Source organism: Schistosoma mansoni, assembly GCF_000237925.1.
Source record: "Schistosoma mansoni, WGS project CABG00000000 data, supercontig 0151, strain Puerto Rico, whole genome shotgun sequence".
Taxonomy (NCBI): Eukaryota; Metazoa; Platyhelminthes; class Trematoda; order Strigeidida; family Schistosomatidae; genus Schistosoma; species Schistosoma mansoni.
Genome location: NW_017386048.1, coordinates 659535 through 678014, shown reverse-complemented (window position 1 = coordinate 678014; position 18480 = coordinate 659535). Strand labels below are relative to the sequence as shown.

Sequence of the window (18480 nt, the reverse complement as noted above, 5' to 3'; positions counted from 1 at the left end):
TTAAAAAAATGGTCGATTAGAATTATACAGGAAATAGAAAACAATAAATCCGCTGACTTGCTTTTTAACCCGCATGCATATATTAAGAAAACCTTCTTCTTCTATCATTATGTCAGCTTCATCCAATACAAACATAACAACTTTAGATGGATCAATACGATGCTCTCCTGTACCACGAAACCAATTTGCGATTGTACCCGGAGTACCAATAACAATCTGATCAGTTACATACCCATTCGAATCGACTTTGACTAAAACATGAATTTTCAAAAATAAAAACCATGGAGTTATAATCAAATTCACTGAAATAAAGTTATCACGTCAAATACTTACGTTACTTTGAATACTTCTGCTTAGAATTCTCTTTAGAAGATCGATATTTTCCTAACGATCTGTTTGATATGATGTAAGCTGATTATAAAAATCAGGATCGTGTATCTGGCTTCGAGCTACATTCCTTTGAATGTGAGGATTGGTGATGTTATCCAGTTGTACAAATAGACAACAATAGGGTCGACGTACGAATGGCTGAAAACTAAATAGTTTACCAGTAAGCTTGCTTTTGTATCTGGGATATCTACTTCTTCTCAACAATCGAATATTTCAACAGGCTACGTTTTTATCCCTTTAAACTTAGTAACCGTCAACAAGCCCGATGGCTTATTCACACACATGTACAAGAATGTTACGAACCAAAGCGACGAACAGATTGTACGAGATGACCTAGTTAAAAACCTATACTTCTGAACTTATTACTGATTTACTGTTGTGTAGAATATTTTCCTAAAATATTTGAATTAATTTCATATACTTTTATTTGCTTATATTGCGTGTATGTGTATGTATATTTCTTGTGATGGATGTAAGAGGAACTCGTTGAAATACTGTGCTGAAAGTTCTATATCGTACTAAGCGGATACAACTGAGTAAAACCATTATTATTGTTACCATTATTATTAGTAGTAGTAGTATGTTGCTATACAGATTGAACTTAACGAATGAGTAACGAAAAACGAGTTGTCTATGACTTAATATGCACCATAAGAAGCTAGAAAGGTGCTTTACTCCAATCAATAATTATCATTAAGCCGTTAGTGTTGGAAAGCCTAACCAATAAACGTAACTTCTATACTGTACCAATTTAAAATTCATTACTACGAAAAACTTCTCAAATCCTTCATTGACATCCGAAAGTAAATAACTGTCTCTGGGAATTTAATGAAGCAAATACAAGTTTATGTTTGAATAATATGAACAAAAAACAAAATAATTCATAAAATCTGTTATACCACGTGGTGAACGGACTGCTGTAGCAAAAGATACCTCCGGCATGAACTGTGCCATTTGTCGACCAACTGATTCTATCTGCAAGGCCAACTCACGCGTAGGTGCCATACACAAACATTGACAGTAATGTACATCTGTGTTAATACGTGACAACATAGCAAGAAGAAATGTCGCTGTTTTCCCAGTACCAGACTGAGACTGCGCAATCATATTTTGTGGGCTGGGAAAACAAGTAAAAAGGAAATAAATTATGTTACTACACAACATTGAGGCAGAGACTTAATGGCCGAAGCATTTGACTTTCAACTAATAGGTCTCTGGTTTGAACCTCATTACATGTACTTCAGCTTTGGACAACCGGGTATTACCACCAACCCTCATACAAAAAGCGTGCCTAAAGATCAGTGTGTAAACCTAAGTCATGTGTGATTGGAGACAGAACAACACTAAGAACAAATTAATAAGGATCTAATCTTTACCCATATTACCGATATGCACTTAAATGATCGACATATTTTTTCTTTATTTGAACACATAAACATTGGTTTAAGGAGGCACCAAATACATATGCGCCACATAATAGCAACGAGGCCAGTATTAGTTATCATTGGTTTATGTGAAAGCGATGATACTGTCCGGGTGCCCAAACCGAAGCAGGTGGTTTTCTTAGAGGGCCACACTCTGAGCCTTCGACCTAAAGGTCTGACCCGCAAGGCAGTGGAGCATCTTAAGGAGATGCATTCCCATGATAGCCGGTCACCAACAAATGGTTTATACGCCATTTGTTTCTTCAGAGTACTGGAGCCCATGTGACCATTGGTTTGGAACCAGGGTTCTCCGATTCCCCTAGATGGACTCTGTGTCCACCAACCCGGTTAGAGGGATGGACATTCGTTATTCGTCTTCTCACTTTCGTAGACAAAACAGTAATGCCACGAGAAGGCAGTGAGTAGGACTTCCTTTACAGTGGCTGTATACGCGTGGCCATGTGAGATAATTTCGAGAAGAGCTGACTCTCCCGACCTTCGGCCGTACCACGGCATTTAGGGGCAAAGGATTAAATGAGTGGGTGGACTGCATAATGCCATTGTATCGTCTATTTTTAAAAAAAGGAGTAACTTCGTAAATTAAACGTCACTCATATGTGCTTAGATTTTCCATAACAAGTTGCTCAACAGACAAAACAACAATAATGTGTACAGGCTCGGGTTTTATACGTCTTAGTTATAACACGAGGAAGTCAACAAAAAAAGATGATTTAGTGGAAAGCGAAACAGCAATAGAAATAGTCAAAAAAAACCACAATTGAAGACAAACTACTTGGAACTTTATACTACAGACCCGTACTAATATTTTATTTATTTATTTATCTGAACACAAATATTGGTACAAAGGGACACCAAATACATATGTGCCACACAATAACAATGAAGTTGTGAAGAATCAGAGGATGTAAAACGCTTATAAGAAAAAGGAGGACAACAACGAACAGAAATTAATGTAGGAGAATGAAATAATAATAATAATAATAATAATAATAATGAAAGAGGCAGTTCAGTTAGCGAAAATACAACCAGAAACAATTCTTTCACTTAAAGAAGTTACGTTCATTTTTTATGAAGAAAGTAAAGGAAAGCTACAGTGGGATCACCACTGGCTTCTATTCTGAGCCATGTCTGACAACGTCTCTAGCCACTATGTTGCATCATCTCAAGGACCCAAACCAGGGAGTCGTGAAGGACCAATAGAAGCCAGTCTTGTACAGCTTGCTTTCATACCACCACATGTTATACAGTGACCACCATTTCAACCGGTCCCAGCTCCGGCAAATAATGCACAACATATAATTCTGAGACGACATCCGTAAGACATGTCCAGACCGCAGGAGTCGATGTCCCAAGATAGTCACACTGATTGAATTATCGTCTCTGTGCCCAAACACACGATGCTGAACCTCTGCATTGCTAACATTGGGTTACCATTGGTTATCAGCAATCCTTTGGACAATGATGATCAAACACAGAGAGTCATTTAACATCTTTAACTCGGAGATACCAAGTTTCACAAGCATAGAGAGAAACGACTCTCACCAACGCATTGTAGATCCGACCTTTAACAGCCAGACTAACATCCTGATTTAGATTGAATGTAGGTGGCCAAATACAACTAAATATTTGTTACATCACAAGGCTAACGGAAGCTGATTACGTTCCTGTTATGCCCCGATAAGGATAATGAGTGGTAACTTGGAGATTCATTTATGAACCAATACTATGCATATATTTTTTTATCGTATAATTGCTAAATACATGAACTATTCATACTCATGTCCCCCTTATTATTAGCTTTATTTTGACTTATGAACTATTGTTATACGACTTACCATTCATGAATTGTGCCCCGTCTATCACTTAATATCTCACTTATTCGTGTGGCGCATATGTATCTGGTGCCCTTTTGTACCAATATGTATGTGTTTAAATAAATAAATAAGTCACTTATTCACAGCCACACTTGGCTAAATCTTGTACAAATGTTATTTTCTACTTTATGCTACGATGTGGTCTTTGATTGGTATATAAACTCAGTACGTTTGAAATATAATTTATATCATAGATTGGTGTTTTGGACTTAACTGGCTGGACTAGGAAGAAGGCAGGACCGACAAGTACTCTAGACTCCTCGTACGGGTTTCGTGTGTCATTTTTCCGATCGATAATTTGCTACTCCCTGGTTGGCGGCATCGTCACGTCACATATTAACTGGGAACGCAGGTCACAAGATATAACAATTCCCCTTGCAGGTTTCATTCACCAAGTCTGCACCACTATACATGATCCAAACATGCCTGGTAGCCCTGTGGACAAGTAACATGTGTCAATCTGACCACTAACATATTATACACCATGCAACGTAACACACAAGGGTATGAATAATGTATGCACAAAATGTGTCAAAATCACTACATAAAAGGTGGTTCATGACTGATTTATCGCATATAATCATAGCGTTACTAACTTATTTGCAGAAGAGGATTATAGGTTAATGTGTGTTCAGCACTTTATAAACTATGTTTTACATCCATAGGGTAATACAGTTGGTTCTCAATATCCAGTACTGAAACTTTCGTACAATTTAGGTATGAGGAACAACACTAACAATATATATGAAAGGCACTGAATTCATCCATTTTGTATTTTCGTCCCTTTCAGTATATAGACCATACACGGTGAGGATAAAAATTGTTTCATTTGACAAAGTAGGTTAAGTACGAAAAATACTTAGTTGACGTTCTTTACTATTAGCTTTCAACATGTCTAAAATGAACAATCAAGAAGATGAATAAGTCACAGGCCATTTTATTGATGACCTGCTCCCATTTATTAAACAAAAGCTTCCGAATTTTTATCAAATATACTCAGTATTAGTGGTATCCGGATAATCTGTAGAACCAGCATCTAAAAACATAAAAGCAGATAGACGTGAAGCCTATTAGTTAAACACGGCTATTCAAGATAGCGAACATAAAGTATATCCAGATAAATTGAGCTGGAATAGCTGCACTTGTACAAACTTGCATGTAACAGATGTCATTTAAAATATAGGTGATTTCGAATAATCATAAGATCGATTCTCATGCTTACAACACACCTTATAAAATAGTCAGGTATTTCCCATGACATTTATACACTACTTGTGGACATAGGTGTCGATTGTAGGATTAAGTGAGGCCAGAAATTAAAAGACTGGTATCGAATAACATCTACACAATATTATTCAAAGGTTGATGCACGGCGAAACTGCATAAGTTTTGATTCAAACATTTTCCCCCTATATAAGGCTTGCAAGGCCCGTTGAGTTAATCACACCCAAACAAAATATCAGTACTTACTTGTCAGATATTAGGCTGCTCAAAGCTTGCTCTTGTATAGTGGATGGTTTGTAAAACCCCATCGCTGCGATGCCTTTCAGAAGAGGTTCCTTCCTGATGTTATAGTTAAGGTACAACATGAAAACCTACAAGTTCAACTCTTGAAACGTGCGAACGGAATGAAGAGGATGATTGGGGTCAGACCTCAAGATTTCAAAGTCCAAGTCATGCGTCTCAAAAAGCTTAGAATTTAGCAACTTGTTGAGGTATGATATCTCCGCCCTAGTGAAAGCTTAAAAATAGAAAAACCACTAAACTGCTTACGTTTTTCATCAGACTCTTGATCGAGTTCAGCACCCGAGCTTTTGCTAATTCGCGATACACTTTCGAGAAGCGCTATCCAGTTTTCACTCTCTGTAAATGACATACTAGTGTAAAATGTAGAATAACTGGGTTGACGAGAGTGCCGTAAAAGTGAATACCCGAGCCGAAACTTATTTCCTGACGAAAATGAGACCCAGACCTTGAAGGGGGATAGCCGCTCAATATCCAATATCTTTCAACACGCCCAATGTACACCAGTTAATCTTTTACACCGTCATGGAAGATGTCTATATTTCGGCTGTGTCATAACTTTAAATCATTTTGAGCAGTAATACCCATATATTAGTTTCATACGTAACATGACTCACTGATTAGCTCTCAAAAATACACTACTGTTAACATATAGCATTCTAGTTTCTTAACAGGCCAAACAAAAATAAGTTACAGACACATATTCATTCATATCCATGTACACTCGAATCATAAACACTTAACCAAATTTACAAGCTTTTCACAGGCTAATTTATGACCTTTCCTGACATCTGAATATTCATTTGTATCGTCGCTGACTATGTTTTACGCATCCATATCCATCTCTTCTGATCTATGTTGCTGTTTGTCCATTTCCATATGTGTGTCCTAGTTATTTATTCACTTCTCTGATTATTTCTATGTGTTTGATCCATGTTTGTTTGTGCACTCATTACATCAATTATCCCTCTACTTTCGTGTCTGTATTTCATGAGCTGTATATTTCCAGATATAATAACAATTTATACTCGAGCGTTTGGAACAGACCGTATCTACCACTTTGATTAACATCCAAAACACTTACATATTGCAGTTATCTGAACCCCTACACAAGTTCACTAAAGCGTTACACTTTTCTGTCTCCCTGTCCATCTTGAGTTATTCGGTCTCTCTAATAATCTAAGCCTTCATTAGGGTATCATTCGTAAAGTTTCTGGAAATCGTCAACGTCTGATTCTGCCATAATCAGATTGACTAACCAACTAGTAGCATTGTTCTCATTGGAGCAGTGGTTTGCTCACTTCTGAATAGTTAGTACTCTTCTCTATTTCTAGTTACGGTGGTGGGTGTAAGTAAAACTACATGCCAAATGGTTTTCACTCCCATCAACCCTTTAAACCATATTATATGCTAGCCCATTCTCCGTTTCTTTTCGTTTAATTTGTGATTCCTTCTTATTCATTAGTCTTTTAATTTGGAAAAATATGCTTATTCGAAAAAATATTTACGTTAAAATATTATTTTGTGCCGGCTATTTTAATTTCTTCTTGATATTGTGTCGGGGTAGAGTGGCTTTCAGATCTTCATACAGTCGACCTTCAAGTTCCGATGATCGAGAAAGAGGTAATTGACTGTGTTTGAACGTCGCGTCGACCCTTCACTATTACTTGGAATGCTAGTGATGTGATTACCGTTAACTCAATACCTAGGCTGTCCCGTTACTATTGAGGATACTGTCCATTTCCGTGAGTTATCGAGAGTAATCAAAATTGTGAGGCAACTTGGAAAACCATTATTCCGTTTACTGTTGTATCATGAATGAAGCCTGAACTACGTGGTTTATCAGGTATCCAGTGTTTTCTCACCAATTGATATTAGTGGAAGCAGAATCAACTTCTTTAGATATGATGCGAGCTGGAAGAGAACCCAGCACAAAGTTAGACATGTCTCTTGGGTTTGTACTTCCACCCACTCAGTAGAGACTATCTAGCAATGACTTATAGATTAGCTACTTTATTACTGGAGAGTTTGTATTTTAAATTATGGGAATCTGGAGCTAAGGTGGAGGTCGTTAGGGGTGCAGCGACCATTGAACTAAATGACTTAATCAATTGGTCTACACTATCATTCTAAATATTTTCAGCCATTTCTTAATTTAAAATTCCTAACTACATGGCCCCCCAAGTTGAATGTGCACTAAGTCAGAAGATTGACAATGAGCATTAAATGATAGATGAATGTCAATAAAGGTTGACGCGTAAACATTTTTATCAAGACTAAATGATCTGGACATGCAGGCACTTTCACTTTATATGTCTCTTTCGTCTGTTGGTAAAATTATACTGTGGTGAACTGGAACTCAGATGAGAAGGACCAATTTGTTGCTTGGTGCAAAATAAGTGTCTTAGTAAAATATGAAAACCATACGTTAAACTCACAACTTCCATATCATCCTTTAGTTGTCTCTCACATGCTTTATGATTCTTTCGATTCTGTTGTTATTACAACTACTCTCCTTTTAAATTCCTGTTCTCTTTAATTCAATCTTCCCAATTGTTCATTTCCAGACCCCCGAATTTTGATTGGAATTATACAGTGCTTACGTCTGTCAACATAAGTGGAATACAACATAATACTTGTTGCTCAAAGTTTATTACAAAGGAATACCCCTAGTAGACTGAATAAAGAGAGTCAGAATAGATGGTGATGCAAATTCGACGTAAGATCACATAGATTATGCAGATGTGTTATGGCGCAATCATTATAGTGTGTAATTAGTAGACCGTGTAGACGGATTTTAAACTCGCTTTAGTATGTCAATGAAACAGAAATTTTGAGTTACCTGAGAAACAAGTAATGCCTGTAACCGCTGGCTTTACAAGTAAAAGGACTACATAATACGTGTAATAAGCTGACTGTGTGTGACTCGTCAAAACACCGCAATACAACCCAGTCGATTATTAACGAACAGTATTCTAACAAGAACACCAACTGTCGGTAATGATGAATAACTAGAATACATAACACACCCGTGTTTGTGGGGCAGAACATTTTATTTGTATAAGGCTCTTTATAGATGAGAACAAGTCAATCAATCTGTGATATTGAGGTTGTTCTCCCACACTCACCATTCACACTCATGTTTCTAATTTATGTGCTGGATTAACTATTCTACTAAGACAACCTAACTCGGACTTTTACATGAAAACTGTGTGGCAGGCATCGGATGAAAAAAACAGACTGTAAAGGATATGGTTGTTATTTAGCTCAACACTCTACTCTCTATATGCACTCTCTGTTCTTCCTCATTCCAACCTTGACTTCCCTCCTTCATTCGAACCTACTCCACCTTGATAAATATCACAACTCATTGTTCTTTATTACTGCCTTCTCTCCTCTGGAGCCCCTAATCACATTTCACTCTCGCAACATGAGCTAGTATCAATTTAATCTAATAATTTATCATACCTCCATCTGTTCCACTAATAAATGTTAAACATTGGTTATCGTTCATATCCAAATGTCTTGCTGCTCCTCGGCTTCTCTTTTTTTCTCTTCAGAATCTTGCTCTGAAGGTGAAGCTATGTAACTTCTGACCTCTGGAACAAGCTCGACGAACGCGCTTTCCCAAGGTCATAGCTCGAACCAGGCGCTCCACAAGCCTACTTTATAACAACAATAAGCTTAGAAAGCTGCATTACATAAATACTTAGCATGACCGAAACCGTAATACACTTTTTGTCGAGATTGGATCTGGTTTGTAACGTGGACGCTATGCCCCTTTGGAAACTATTCTTATGAAAACACATTATATCTGAACGAATGAACTGCTATCAACTTTTATAGATTATAATCACTAAACAACCTTGCTTGGGATGCATACTGTGAACCAGTATATGTTGTAAATTGTAGATCATGCCTGTAAAAATGGCGTGTACCTGCTTTTGCAGAAATATATTATTATTATGTGCAATTAAACAAGTCTAAAAAACAAAACGTTAACTGTTACGTTGATCACTCTGATTTGTAAAGCTCACATGCTACCTCCTCGTTCTGAAATATGTGAATGTGCAGGCGAAAGGTAATTGGTTAGCAACCTGCCACTAGAACAAAAGCACTTTAGTTATAATTCAGAGTTATTCACTTCCTCATTTTGCGTAGGTGTCGTATTACATATTTTCTTCTGTTTATTGGCAAAATGTTTGTGATTGGGTCCAACCAGTGCATCATTTCACCCCCATTTTAAATAATAAACCTTACGACCAGACTTTTAAAGCATTTTGATGACTTCGCGATACCGCGGGGATATAGAGACAAAGATCTAAATATTAGTGGATTCCCTCTCTTAGGAGTTTTTGGTGTCGTCGATGACTACTTAACGTGATTCACTTTTCTTTGCTTTAGGCATTTCGATTTTGTATTTTCAGTGCTAAAATATTGATTTTACCCCTTAATTTTGTGTTAGGATATTAGTTATACTTCATAAAGTCACACTTTATGATGTGTGAGGATCAGGAAATTAAGCACAATTTTTCACCAATAAGAGTGAACATAGTTTTGAATACGAAATTAAATCTTCTAAAATCCGGTTTGGGTGGCGGTGATTTACTGTTTGCCCAACTTCAACAATGTTTCATCGGACCGATCTAAGTTGGGCTAACACTGCGAACCTGGAAGAATTGGAAGTGATAAGTCTTGTTGGTTAAACGCTATACTCGGATCCTAAGCTAGTCTCGTAACCCTCAAGCTAGAACTACACAGCGACTTGAATACGAGAGAAAAGACGCGAAATATACGAGAAGCACTCCACTCCAAATGTTCATTCATGCACAGTAAATATAGGGTTTTTATAGTATTTTAAAAGTCCCTGGGTTTTACTGAAAATTCTAGAATACTGCTCAAAATAGTAGCAGTGTAGTATTCAGTCAATCAGAACCCCTACATGTGACTTTTCACTTTCATGATTTTTCTAGCAAAACTTCTAGTTAAACGCTGATCGGATAAAACGATTCTCAATGTTTCCTGAGCTCATCATGTCTATTGCATGAAATTTTCTGGATCGTCCCAACAGGAAGACCATCTCGTCCCAGTATAAGGCACCTCAGAAGTGCGCATCTACGACCCTGTAAATAGGGCTCAAGCGCAGATATTTCAGTCGATCGAATTCCATGTCATAAAATAAACATGCTTTTCTAATTCCTTGGGTGTTTCAAGACATTTAATAATAATAATAATAATTTATCCTCAAATAACAGTTTGTTGCATGAGGCATACCGGTTTACATGCAAGATCAAGTTGTTACAGAAGTTACAATATTCACTGTAGAAAATTACTCAGCTGGGTTGATATTTTATGAGATATGAATGTAAATAGATCTCGTAAGAAACATGTCAATATCACACTTGGCGCACTTTATGAGGGCAGCGTTGCAACATACAGCTGATGGTCGAGAATAGATTCATGCGAAGTTGGGGGTTTTTAAGATCTTCGACCTTATATCCCTCCGGAATATCTGAGGCTTTAATAACGGTGTAGGACGAATTCACCCGTGCTATATCTGTTTCCGGTGGGGTATCTCCATGGGGCTGAAAAAGGTGTAAGAAAAAAGAAAGACGAAAAGCAGAGCACACAATAATCATGTAGGAATATTTAAGGTATAACCATTTAGTCTATTTGTCTGTTACTGAAGTGCTTATTAGGCAAGAGCATACTAATGAGTTAAAGAAAAATAAGTGGCATTAGATTGTACTGTGAAAGGTCTATCTGATCCGTTTATTGCTAGTCTAAATCCTGTGTAGTTATCAGGTGGTTGGACAACGCTGCATTCAGTCAAATCTAATGCTGATTTATGCTCAGCATTAGACATAATGCACTTCACTGCCGGAGTGGATAAGCTCTTGGCTACAATCCCTGCCAAAGACAAAACATTCAATTTATTTTTCATGTTTGGCGACACAAGGGCACTTCTATTCACAGCGAGGCAATCTAGAAATGCATAAGAACATTTTCATTGTCATTCACTTGTCTCTCTGAGACTTTTACCGTCTCAGACTCTCTGCAAGTCATCAACAGTGGTATTCCACGGATCCACTGATCCATCGATCTAGAGTTTCATTACCAGCCTTTGTAGACAAAAATTTCAATTAATTGGTTGTAGTAACAACAGCCTCTGTATACTGCCACACGAAGATCAGGGGCCTCACTTTGTCTTGCAATCGCTAGTTCGATAACAAGCATTTTAAATTTCAAAACAAATCAAGACAACCCGATGGAGCTCCATTGAAACTCATGGGTAGATTTCAAAGAAGCCAAACATTGACTTATTGTGGTAAACGAGAAATTTTGTTTAAAATTCATGCCATACTTTATCGAACAACTTGTCAAACAAACCAATGACACTAATAGTGTCATCATAACTTACCAAATTATTAGACAAAAGGAAACGTCTTTTCTCAAATACAGGTAAAGTTGACCTTACGGGCCGGACATAAGGTGAAGAATAACTCAAAAACCAGGAATAAATAAGTGTTATTATAGAACACAGTATCAAGTCAAGAAATAAGTGAGTAACCAAGTTGAATTACGATTAAGATTCAGGCATCAAAATGAAGCCTATCAGAAGCACAGAAATGAATAAAAAACGTTGTAGGCTGGTAGTCATCTTGGAAACAACAAAACAGAGAATGACGTATTCAGTATTCTACTGCCTGCTGAAAGTAGAGACTAAAACAATAAGTAACCCAGAGCACAAGTTCAGAGGCAGTAATTGCGAGCCAAAATAGCAAACGTTCAGCAGTTACAGTGAGACAAAACGTTTGCGAGAAATGCAAGTAGCTAAAGAACTGAAAGTTCCAAGTAGTATTCCTCCCAGTAACCCATATCAACCATTATATGTGTAAACAATAGACAGGTACTTAACACGGCCGAGTTTAAAGATTTCCTCCCTCAGACTCAAACGCTAACAACTTACTTCGAACACAAATCTAATTTCTGTTTTGCTCATTATTATATTTTGCCTGGTCGTAAAAGTAAACCTTCTGATCGTCTCGAGCACAAATTTAGCATATATATTTATGTTTATTGTTTTTTATCAAAAGGTATGTGTTGTGGCTGTTATTCTATCCCTGTCCATATTATATTAGTATATGGGTTATATACCACATATCAAACTCAGTCCAAACCAAAGGATAAAGGTGGTTTGTAACAGGTAGAGATAGACACTATTATAAATTCTGAAGTCCGACTCCATGAAGTTGATCTCACTGATACCGAGTTGAGGTTCCTCAACCAGAGCATTGTTTCACGAGGCAATATTAAACCTGAAGGAATTTGAAATGGAGACTTGTGTTCTGTCCTCTATGTTCCAGTCGCCAAAGAAGTCCGCGACTTAGTTTTAAGTCCACGATCATTACAACCATGCACCATCTTCAGACGAGAGATAATGAACCGTTCATCATTATCTGACGGTCAGAGAATCTAAAGGCTTTTCAAAGGAGAAACATTGGATGATAGGTCGTCGCCACATTTTTGACGTCACCTTCAAGTCTTATTGTGCGACAACACAGTGAGTGAAGCAGTCCCAGGATAAGAATGGATACAAGCTTGTAGCGACAAATAAATCCCCGAAATAAATATCTCTATAATTGTTGGACATTGAATATTGACCACATTAGTTTTAATGGAAGCACCTAGCTGAAGGCGCTCGGTCATATATCCGCACCAGATCACGGTTTGGAACGGCGTGCTCAACGTCTCCTGCGATCATCAGCCAGTTTAGATCAGTCACTTATCGATATGTTGATAATCTATCAAATATATCTTCCAACCTCATCGCTTCTGACTTTTGATTTCATCGGGTGGACGCGATTCAATTATAGGTGTTACTGGTAAAGTGTTGTCAAACTACAATACTAGTAGTATCTTCATTGTTGAGACCGACGTGATCTGGCACACCAACCAATAAACTGTGAGTCTGTTCCTTTTTCGAAATTCATAAATCGTTGCTTTGCCTTATTTTCTATATATTGTAATATATTTTTACGTATTTTGCGATATTTTCCCCCGATCATTCCTATACTTCAAATTCTCCATGACAAGACAGATTCCTAAGCTACTTATGATCAAGACTCTTACATCACCCTCGTTTCAGCTAATGCCTTTTTGGCCAGACAATATCGAAGCCTGGTTCTGCTACGCAGAAGCCGACTTCTACGAGCACAGCATGACTAATCCACGCGCACAGTTCATCACGGTTGTAAAGGCACTACCGCGCGATTTCAACAGGCACGTCACACCCAGTATGTTTAGTAGTGATGCTTAGGAACCTTAAGAGATCCTGAAACGGTCGGTTCTGAAACGCAGAGACCTAGCTGATCGACAAGCGTTATAGCGACCCCTTAATAGTATCGACCTGCAACATGGCTCTGAGACAGACATCTTGCTAAGGATGAGGGAAGTTATCGGCCAAAGAACTTTCGATGATAGCCTATTCAGACAACTTTCATTGTCTAAACTTCCTCAACGGGTGCAAGCAGTACTCGTCTCGTTTCAGAACAACGCCGTAGACGAGCTGGCTGCATCTGCTGACCGCATCCTCAAAACCACGAATTCCTCTAATACCGAGGTATTTTCAGTGAAAGAAAAACCTCAAACGACCCAGTATGACATTACGGAGTTATGTCATACACTTATACGTTTTCCACAATTAAGGAACTTATTGCAAAGGCAACCTTACTAGCACATCAGGACACCCAAGCGCCCAACAGTATCGCAGTAGACGCATCCGACTCAGCAATCGGAGGAGTCTTACAACAATGGGTTAACAACTCTTGGCGACCTTTAGGATTTTTCTCGAGACAGTTGTTAGTCACTGAATCGAGGTACAGCACATTCGGTAGGGAACTCCTAGCTATGTATTGTGCTGTACAGCATTTCCAACATTCTATCGAAGGAAGGGAATTCACACTTTTTACCGATCATAAACCACTTACCTTCTCTTTAAGCTCATCCTCAGGCAAGTACTCACCTTGAGAGTCTCAACAACTGGACTACATTTCGCAGTTTACTTCAGATATACAACACATTTCTGGAGCAAACTATGTAGTTGCGGACGCTTCGCCTCGCATGAATTCCTTGGACAGTTTCCAAGGAATCGACCTTCTTAAACTCGCTCAGCTTCAAGAAGAAGACATTGGTCTTCAGCACGAGTTATCCTCGACAACTCTAAAACTGCGCATTAAACAGATGGGAACAGGTGAGGAAACCAGGAGCACGTTACCACAACGACCGAGATCCAAGTCACTGATCTGGTCACATACGTCCAGACCATCTGAGCAGTTCTGTTGGTATCGCTGGAAGTTTGTTGTCAGATCAACTGAGTGCAATTAATGCGTTTAGCCTAAACACTTTCGGGAATATGGAGGTCTATACGGCTGGGAGGGGGTGCCTAAACTGTCGCTTGTTTTGTGTTAGAGACAGAAACTCGGGCTTGGACCTTTCGGTGGATACCGGTGTTGCTCTTCGTATCATTCTTTGGAACGAAACTGGTCTGGGTCGAAAAAAGCTGCCAATAAGACTGAAATCGCAACATTTGGGTAGAAAACTTTAACGCTAGGTTTACGTTTCAGGTGGCTACATCTCTGGGTTTTCACTGTAGTTGATTTGCATACTGAGGATGAGCGTTTTAGAGAGATATAGATTTTTATTTGATACCAAAAACAACGCTTAACACTGAAAGAAACTTTGGATCACACAAAAAGCAAAAAAAGTCACATCAAATCTCTAAATTTTATACAAACTCCTCCACTAACAATCGAAAAAAATCCAGGATATACTCGCACTGAATGAAAATGGAGTGAACATATATCAAAGTAAGTGCGTTTTCGGTGTTTGAACTATAGAACTTATCGGACATACAGTAAGCCCAGAATGGGTTACACCGATCAAAAAAGAAGTGAACACCATCAGATAATACCACACACCTAGTTCTTTAACACAACTTAGAAGCTTTCCAGGTCTAATCAACTTTTACCGAAGATTCATACCCTGTTGTGCACGGCTAATGTGACCTTTGACAAAATAATTGAAGCTGACTTCTGAGGCCATTGAAGCTATTAAACAGCTAAAGGACAAACTGGCTCAAATATCTACTTTGATGTATCTGAATTCGTATTCCCCACTTGCTTTGATGGTGAGTGCTTCGGACAAAGCAGTAGGTGGTATCCCCAAATCACTGGATGAAAACTCCTGGAAACCGATTACTTTCTTCTCAGAAAGACTCGTTCCGGCAAAGACAAGGCATTCCACCTTCGGGCGAGGACTTCCTACAATCTATCTAACCATTAAGCGTTTCTGACACAAGTTAGAAGGCAGGGACTTCATAGATTTCACGGATCACAAACCACTGACCAATGCACTAAAAGCAAGAGACGATAAATGCTCACCTCGAGAGGTTTGACGCCTTGACTGTATATCACAGTCCACAAGTGATATCCAACATGTCAAAGGTCAGGAAAATCGGACTTCAGAAGTGAACGTGATACAACGGTCTACAGTAAATTTTGAGACTTCGAGAGACAAACAGGAAGGGCGAGAATAACTATACCTACTTGAAACAAACAACCCTAGTCTCAGACGAAGGCAGTCACCGTCACCTATTGACGGTATTCTGATCTACCGTGACACGGCCTAGGTAATGCCGCGACCTTCCGTTCTCAAAAGTATGAGAAAATAAATATTTAATAACTTTCATTCTTTGTCTCATCCTGGTGCAATAGCTTCGACTAAGCTATTCAATGCCGGATATATATGGTCAAATTTACAAAAAGATGTACACAAATAGGTTAGAGTGTTCGGTGTGTCAACAAAAGTTAATCGTCACACAAATTCACCCATCGATGTTTCCTCACAACCAGGTGCACGTTTCGCCCACGTGCCTAGTGACTTGGCAAGCACTTTGCCATGTTCGAATGGTTTTAATTACCTGTTTACATGTATAGGTCGATTGACGAGATTCCGTATCTGAGCAACTTGCAGTCGGTGAACATCATATGGACATGAGTTTTGTGAACAACAGCGCCGACCTCATGAGCACTCGAACCTATATCTTTCTGAATGCTAGTCCACAAACGTAAGTAACAGACCACACTGGCCTATAGTGGACGTGACTGCAGTATTTCCTTACACTGATAAATTATTAATCATGCTCATGATTAATAGAACTTGCACATTTGTTAGGTGCAGACCAACCCGTTACCTATGTGACTTAAGTAGATTTAGCTCTAATATAAAATGCATACCAACATCAAGTCATCAGATGGTCGCTGACATAAAAGCCATATTTGATCCTCGTACTTTTTGTAATTTCATTTTTCTCCCTTATCGTATATTCTACTCTTATGTACTTGCAGTCACGAACCCGATTGTGAAAGGCGGTCACTATAGACTCAAGGTCATATATTTGGTCGAGTTTGGTGAGGGGTTCAACCTCTGGCAAATTCACTCATATACATATATACATTTTAAAAGAATGAGTTTTTTTCTTTTCATGCCTTTTCGTACACAAGATGTCTACACCGTGTCTAGTTCCTTCTAGATTACAGATCCTTTTTGTACCTTATTATTTTATACAAGCAGTGGAGCAGTTCCTCAGGTTAAACTGGTTTCCACCACTGCTCTTAAAGTAGATTCTTTATTTATTTTTACTTGAAAGCAACTGAAGAGGCAGGTGAGTTAGCATCTGATAGTTGGACAGAGCATGAAAAAACAGTACATCATCAACATGGTATTGAGTAGCCCTCTGGCAGCAATTACTCAGATATTCTTGTTTCATTTCCTCACCCCCTTTTCTCTGACAAGCTCTGACCACTATTCAGAGGGCATGTAGCAAACCATCAGCCATAGTTGTGGAAGAAATAATATGTTACGAGATAACATGGTATTGAAGGAAGAGGCTTCCATGGATTATCGTCGAATACTGACCGAGTTGGTCGTCATTGGTTGAATGTCAAACACTAAAGAAGTTGGTAATTCTCCTTTGGGTTGCTAAAAAAGAACGTAAGAGTTCTTGGTAGATAGGTTGATCGAACCGACGTTCCTACAGAAGTCGATTCTAAGAGGAAGCTAATGTAACAGCTCAGGTTGCTTGGTTAAGAGCTGACCTCAAACAACTAAGTATATGTCAAAATACAAGAGCTCAAGTATTCATTCACCCCTTGTTTCCGTTTAGGCATCGTATTTCTTATTATCTTATATTGATTGTTGAAAAGCTTTGCGTGTTTGAACAGGTGACTTCGCGCTCTACTGTGACTGTCCTACAACCAAAGTAAAGACATTCACTACTAGTCTGGTTTCTTCTCTCAATAGAACGAGGGTTACCTTCAGGTACAAAAGATCAATACAACAGTAAATTTTTCAGTTCCCTGAATCTTTCTAGATTTCACGGTTCTTTAACCATTTGTTACCATATTATTGGCTTGCTTTCCATAACATAATGAAACACAATTCTAGAGCAGCTGATCTGGTGGAGGAAAATATGTTTAAACATCATACTGCAATTTTCCTATCACAAATGATGCAACAGAAACAATCATGAACACTATCTGTTCTGCGTTTTGCCCTCCTCCTTTCATTTTCTTTAACAGTTTTGTCGTGATACACTAACGAAAAAATATGTGTGACAACTGAAATTCAAGTATTTACCCTGAATTCAGAGCTAGAAACCAGCTTCTTATTAGACGGAACTATGTTGATCTTACTAGCGTACAAAGCGTTTTTGAGTGACTGGTAATATATTATGAAAGAGCACAAACTCTGTAAGGAAAATAAACCTTTCTTATTTAGGAAAGCAAGTGAATTACATCAAAATTTCAAAACAGTCCCTGCTAAGAAGTCTACTGTTTCCCTAGCACACAAAAATTATGTGCCAAACAGCAAAAGGAAAGGCTGTGGTGGACGGAAAATTATATTAACTCAAAAATGATAATATAGTTATTGCGTCCAAAAATTAATGTATTAACATATTAAATGCAATTTATAAACACAAGTACAATTTACTGGACGTCACTTAAACTGTCAGGATTTGCCATAATTATAGGTAATTAATTATTCCAGTATATATTGTTATGATTCGAGTGGTAAATACAGATGGAGTGTATGATGGAGATATGGCTATAGTGTACAAATGTAGGTAATAAATATTTTAGAGTTCAGTTATTATAACAACAGGCAATTGCTTACGAGAGACATGT

General features: G+C 38.2%; 1 protein-coding gene across 1 annotated transcript; it reads right to left on the bottom strand.

The window, feature by feature from the left end:
* On the bottom strand, window positions 1–5585 carry Smp_096530 (DEAD box ATP-dependent RNA helicase, putative; the record flags this gene model as incomplete). Its single annotated transcript, XM_018798731.1, has 5 exons — window positions 1–251; window positions 1290–1507; window positions 5180–5272; window positions 5309–5450; window positions 5483–5585. 5 exons carry the CDS (start codon window positions 5583–5585, stop codon window positions 1–3), a joined length of 807 nt encoding a protein of 268 aa, XP_018646689.1.
* Window positions 5586–18480: the final 12895 nt, after the last annotated feature.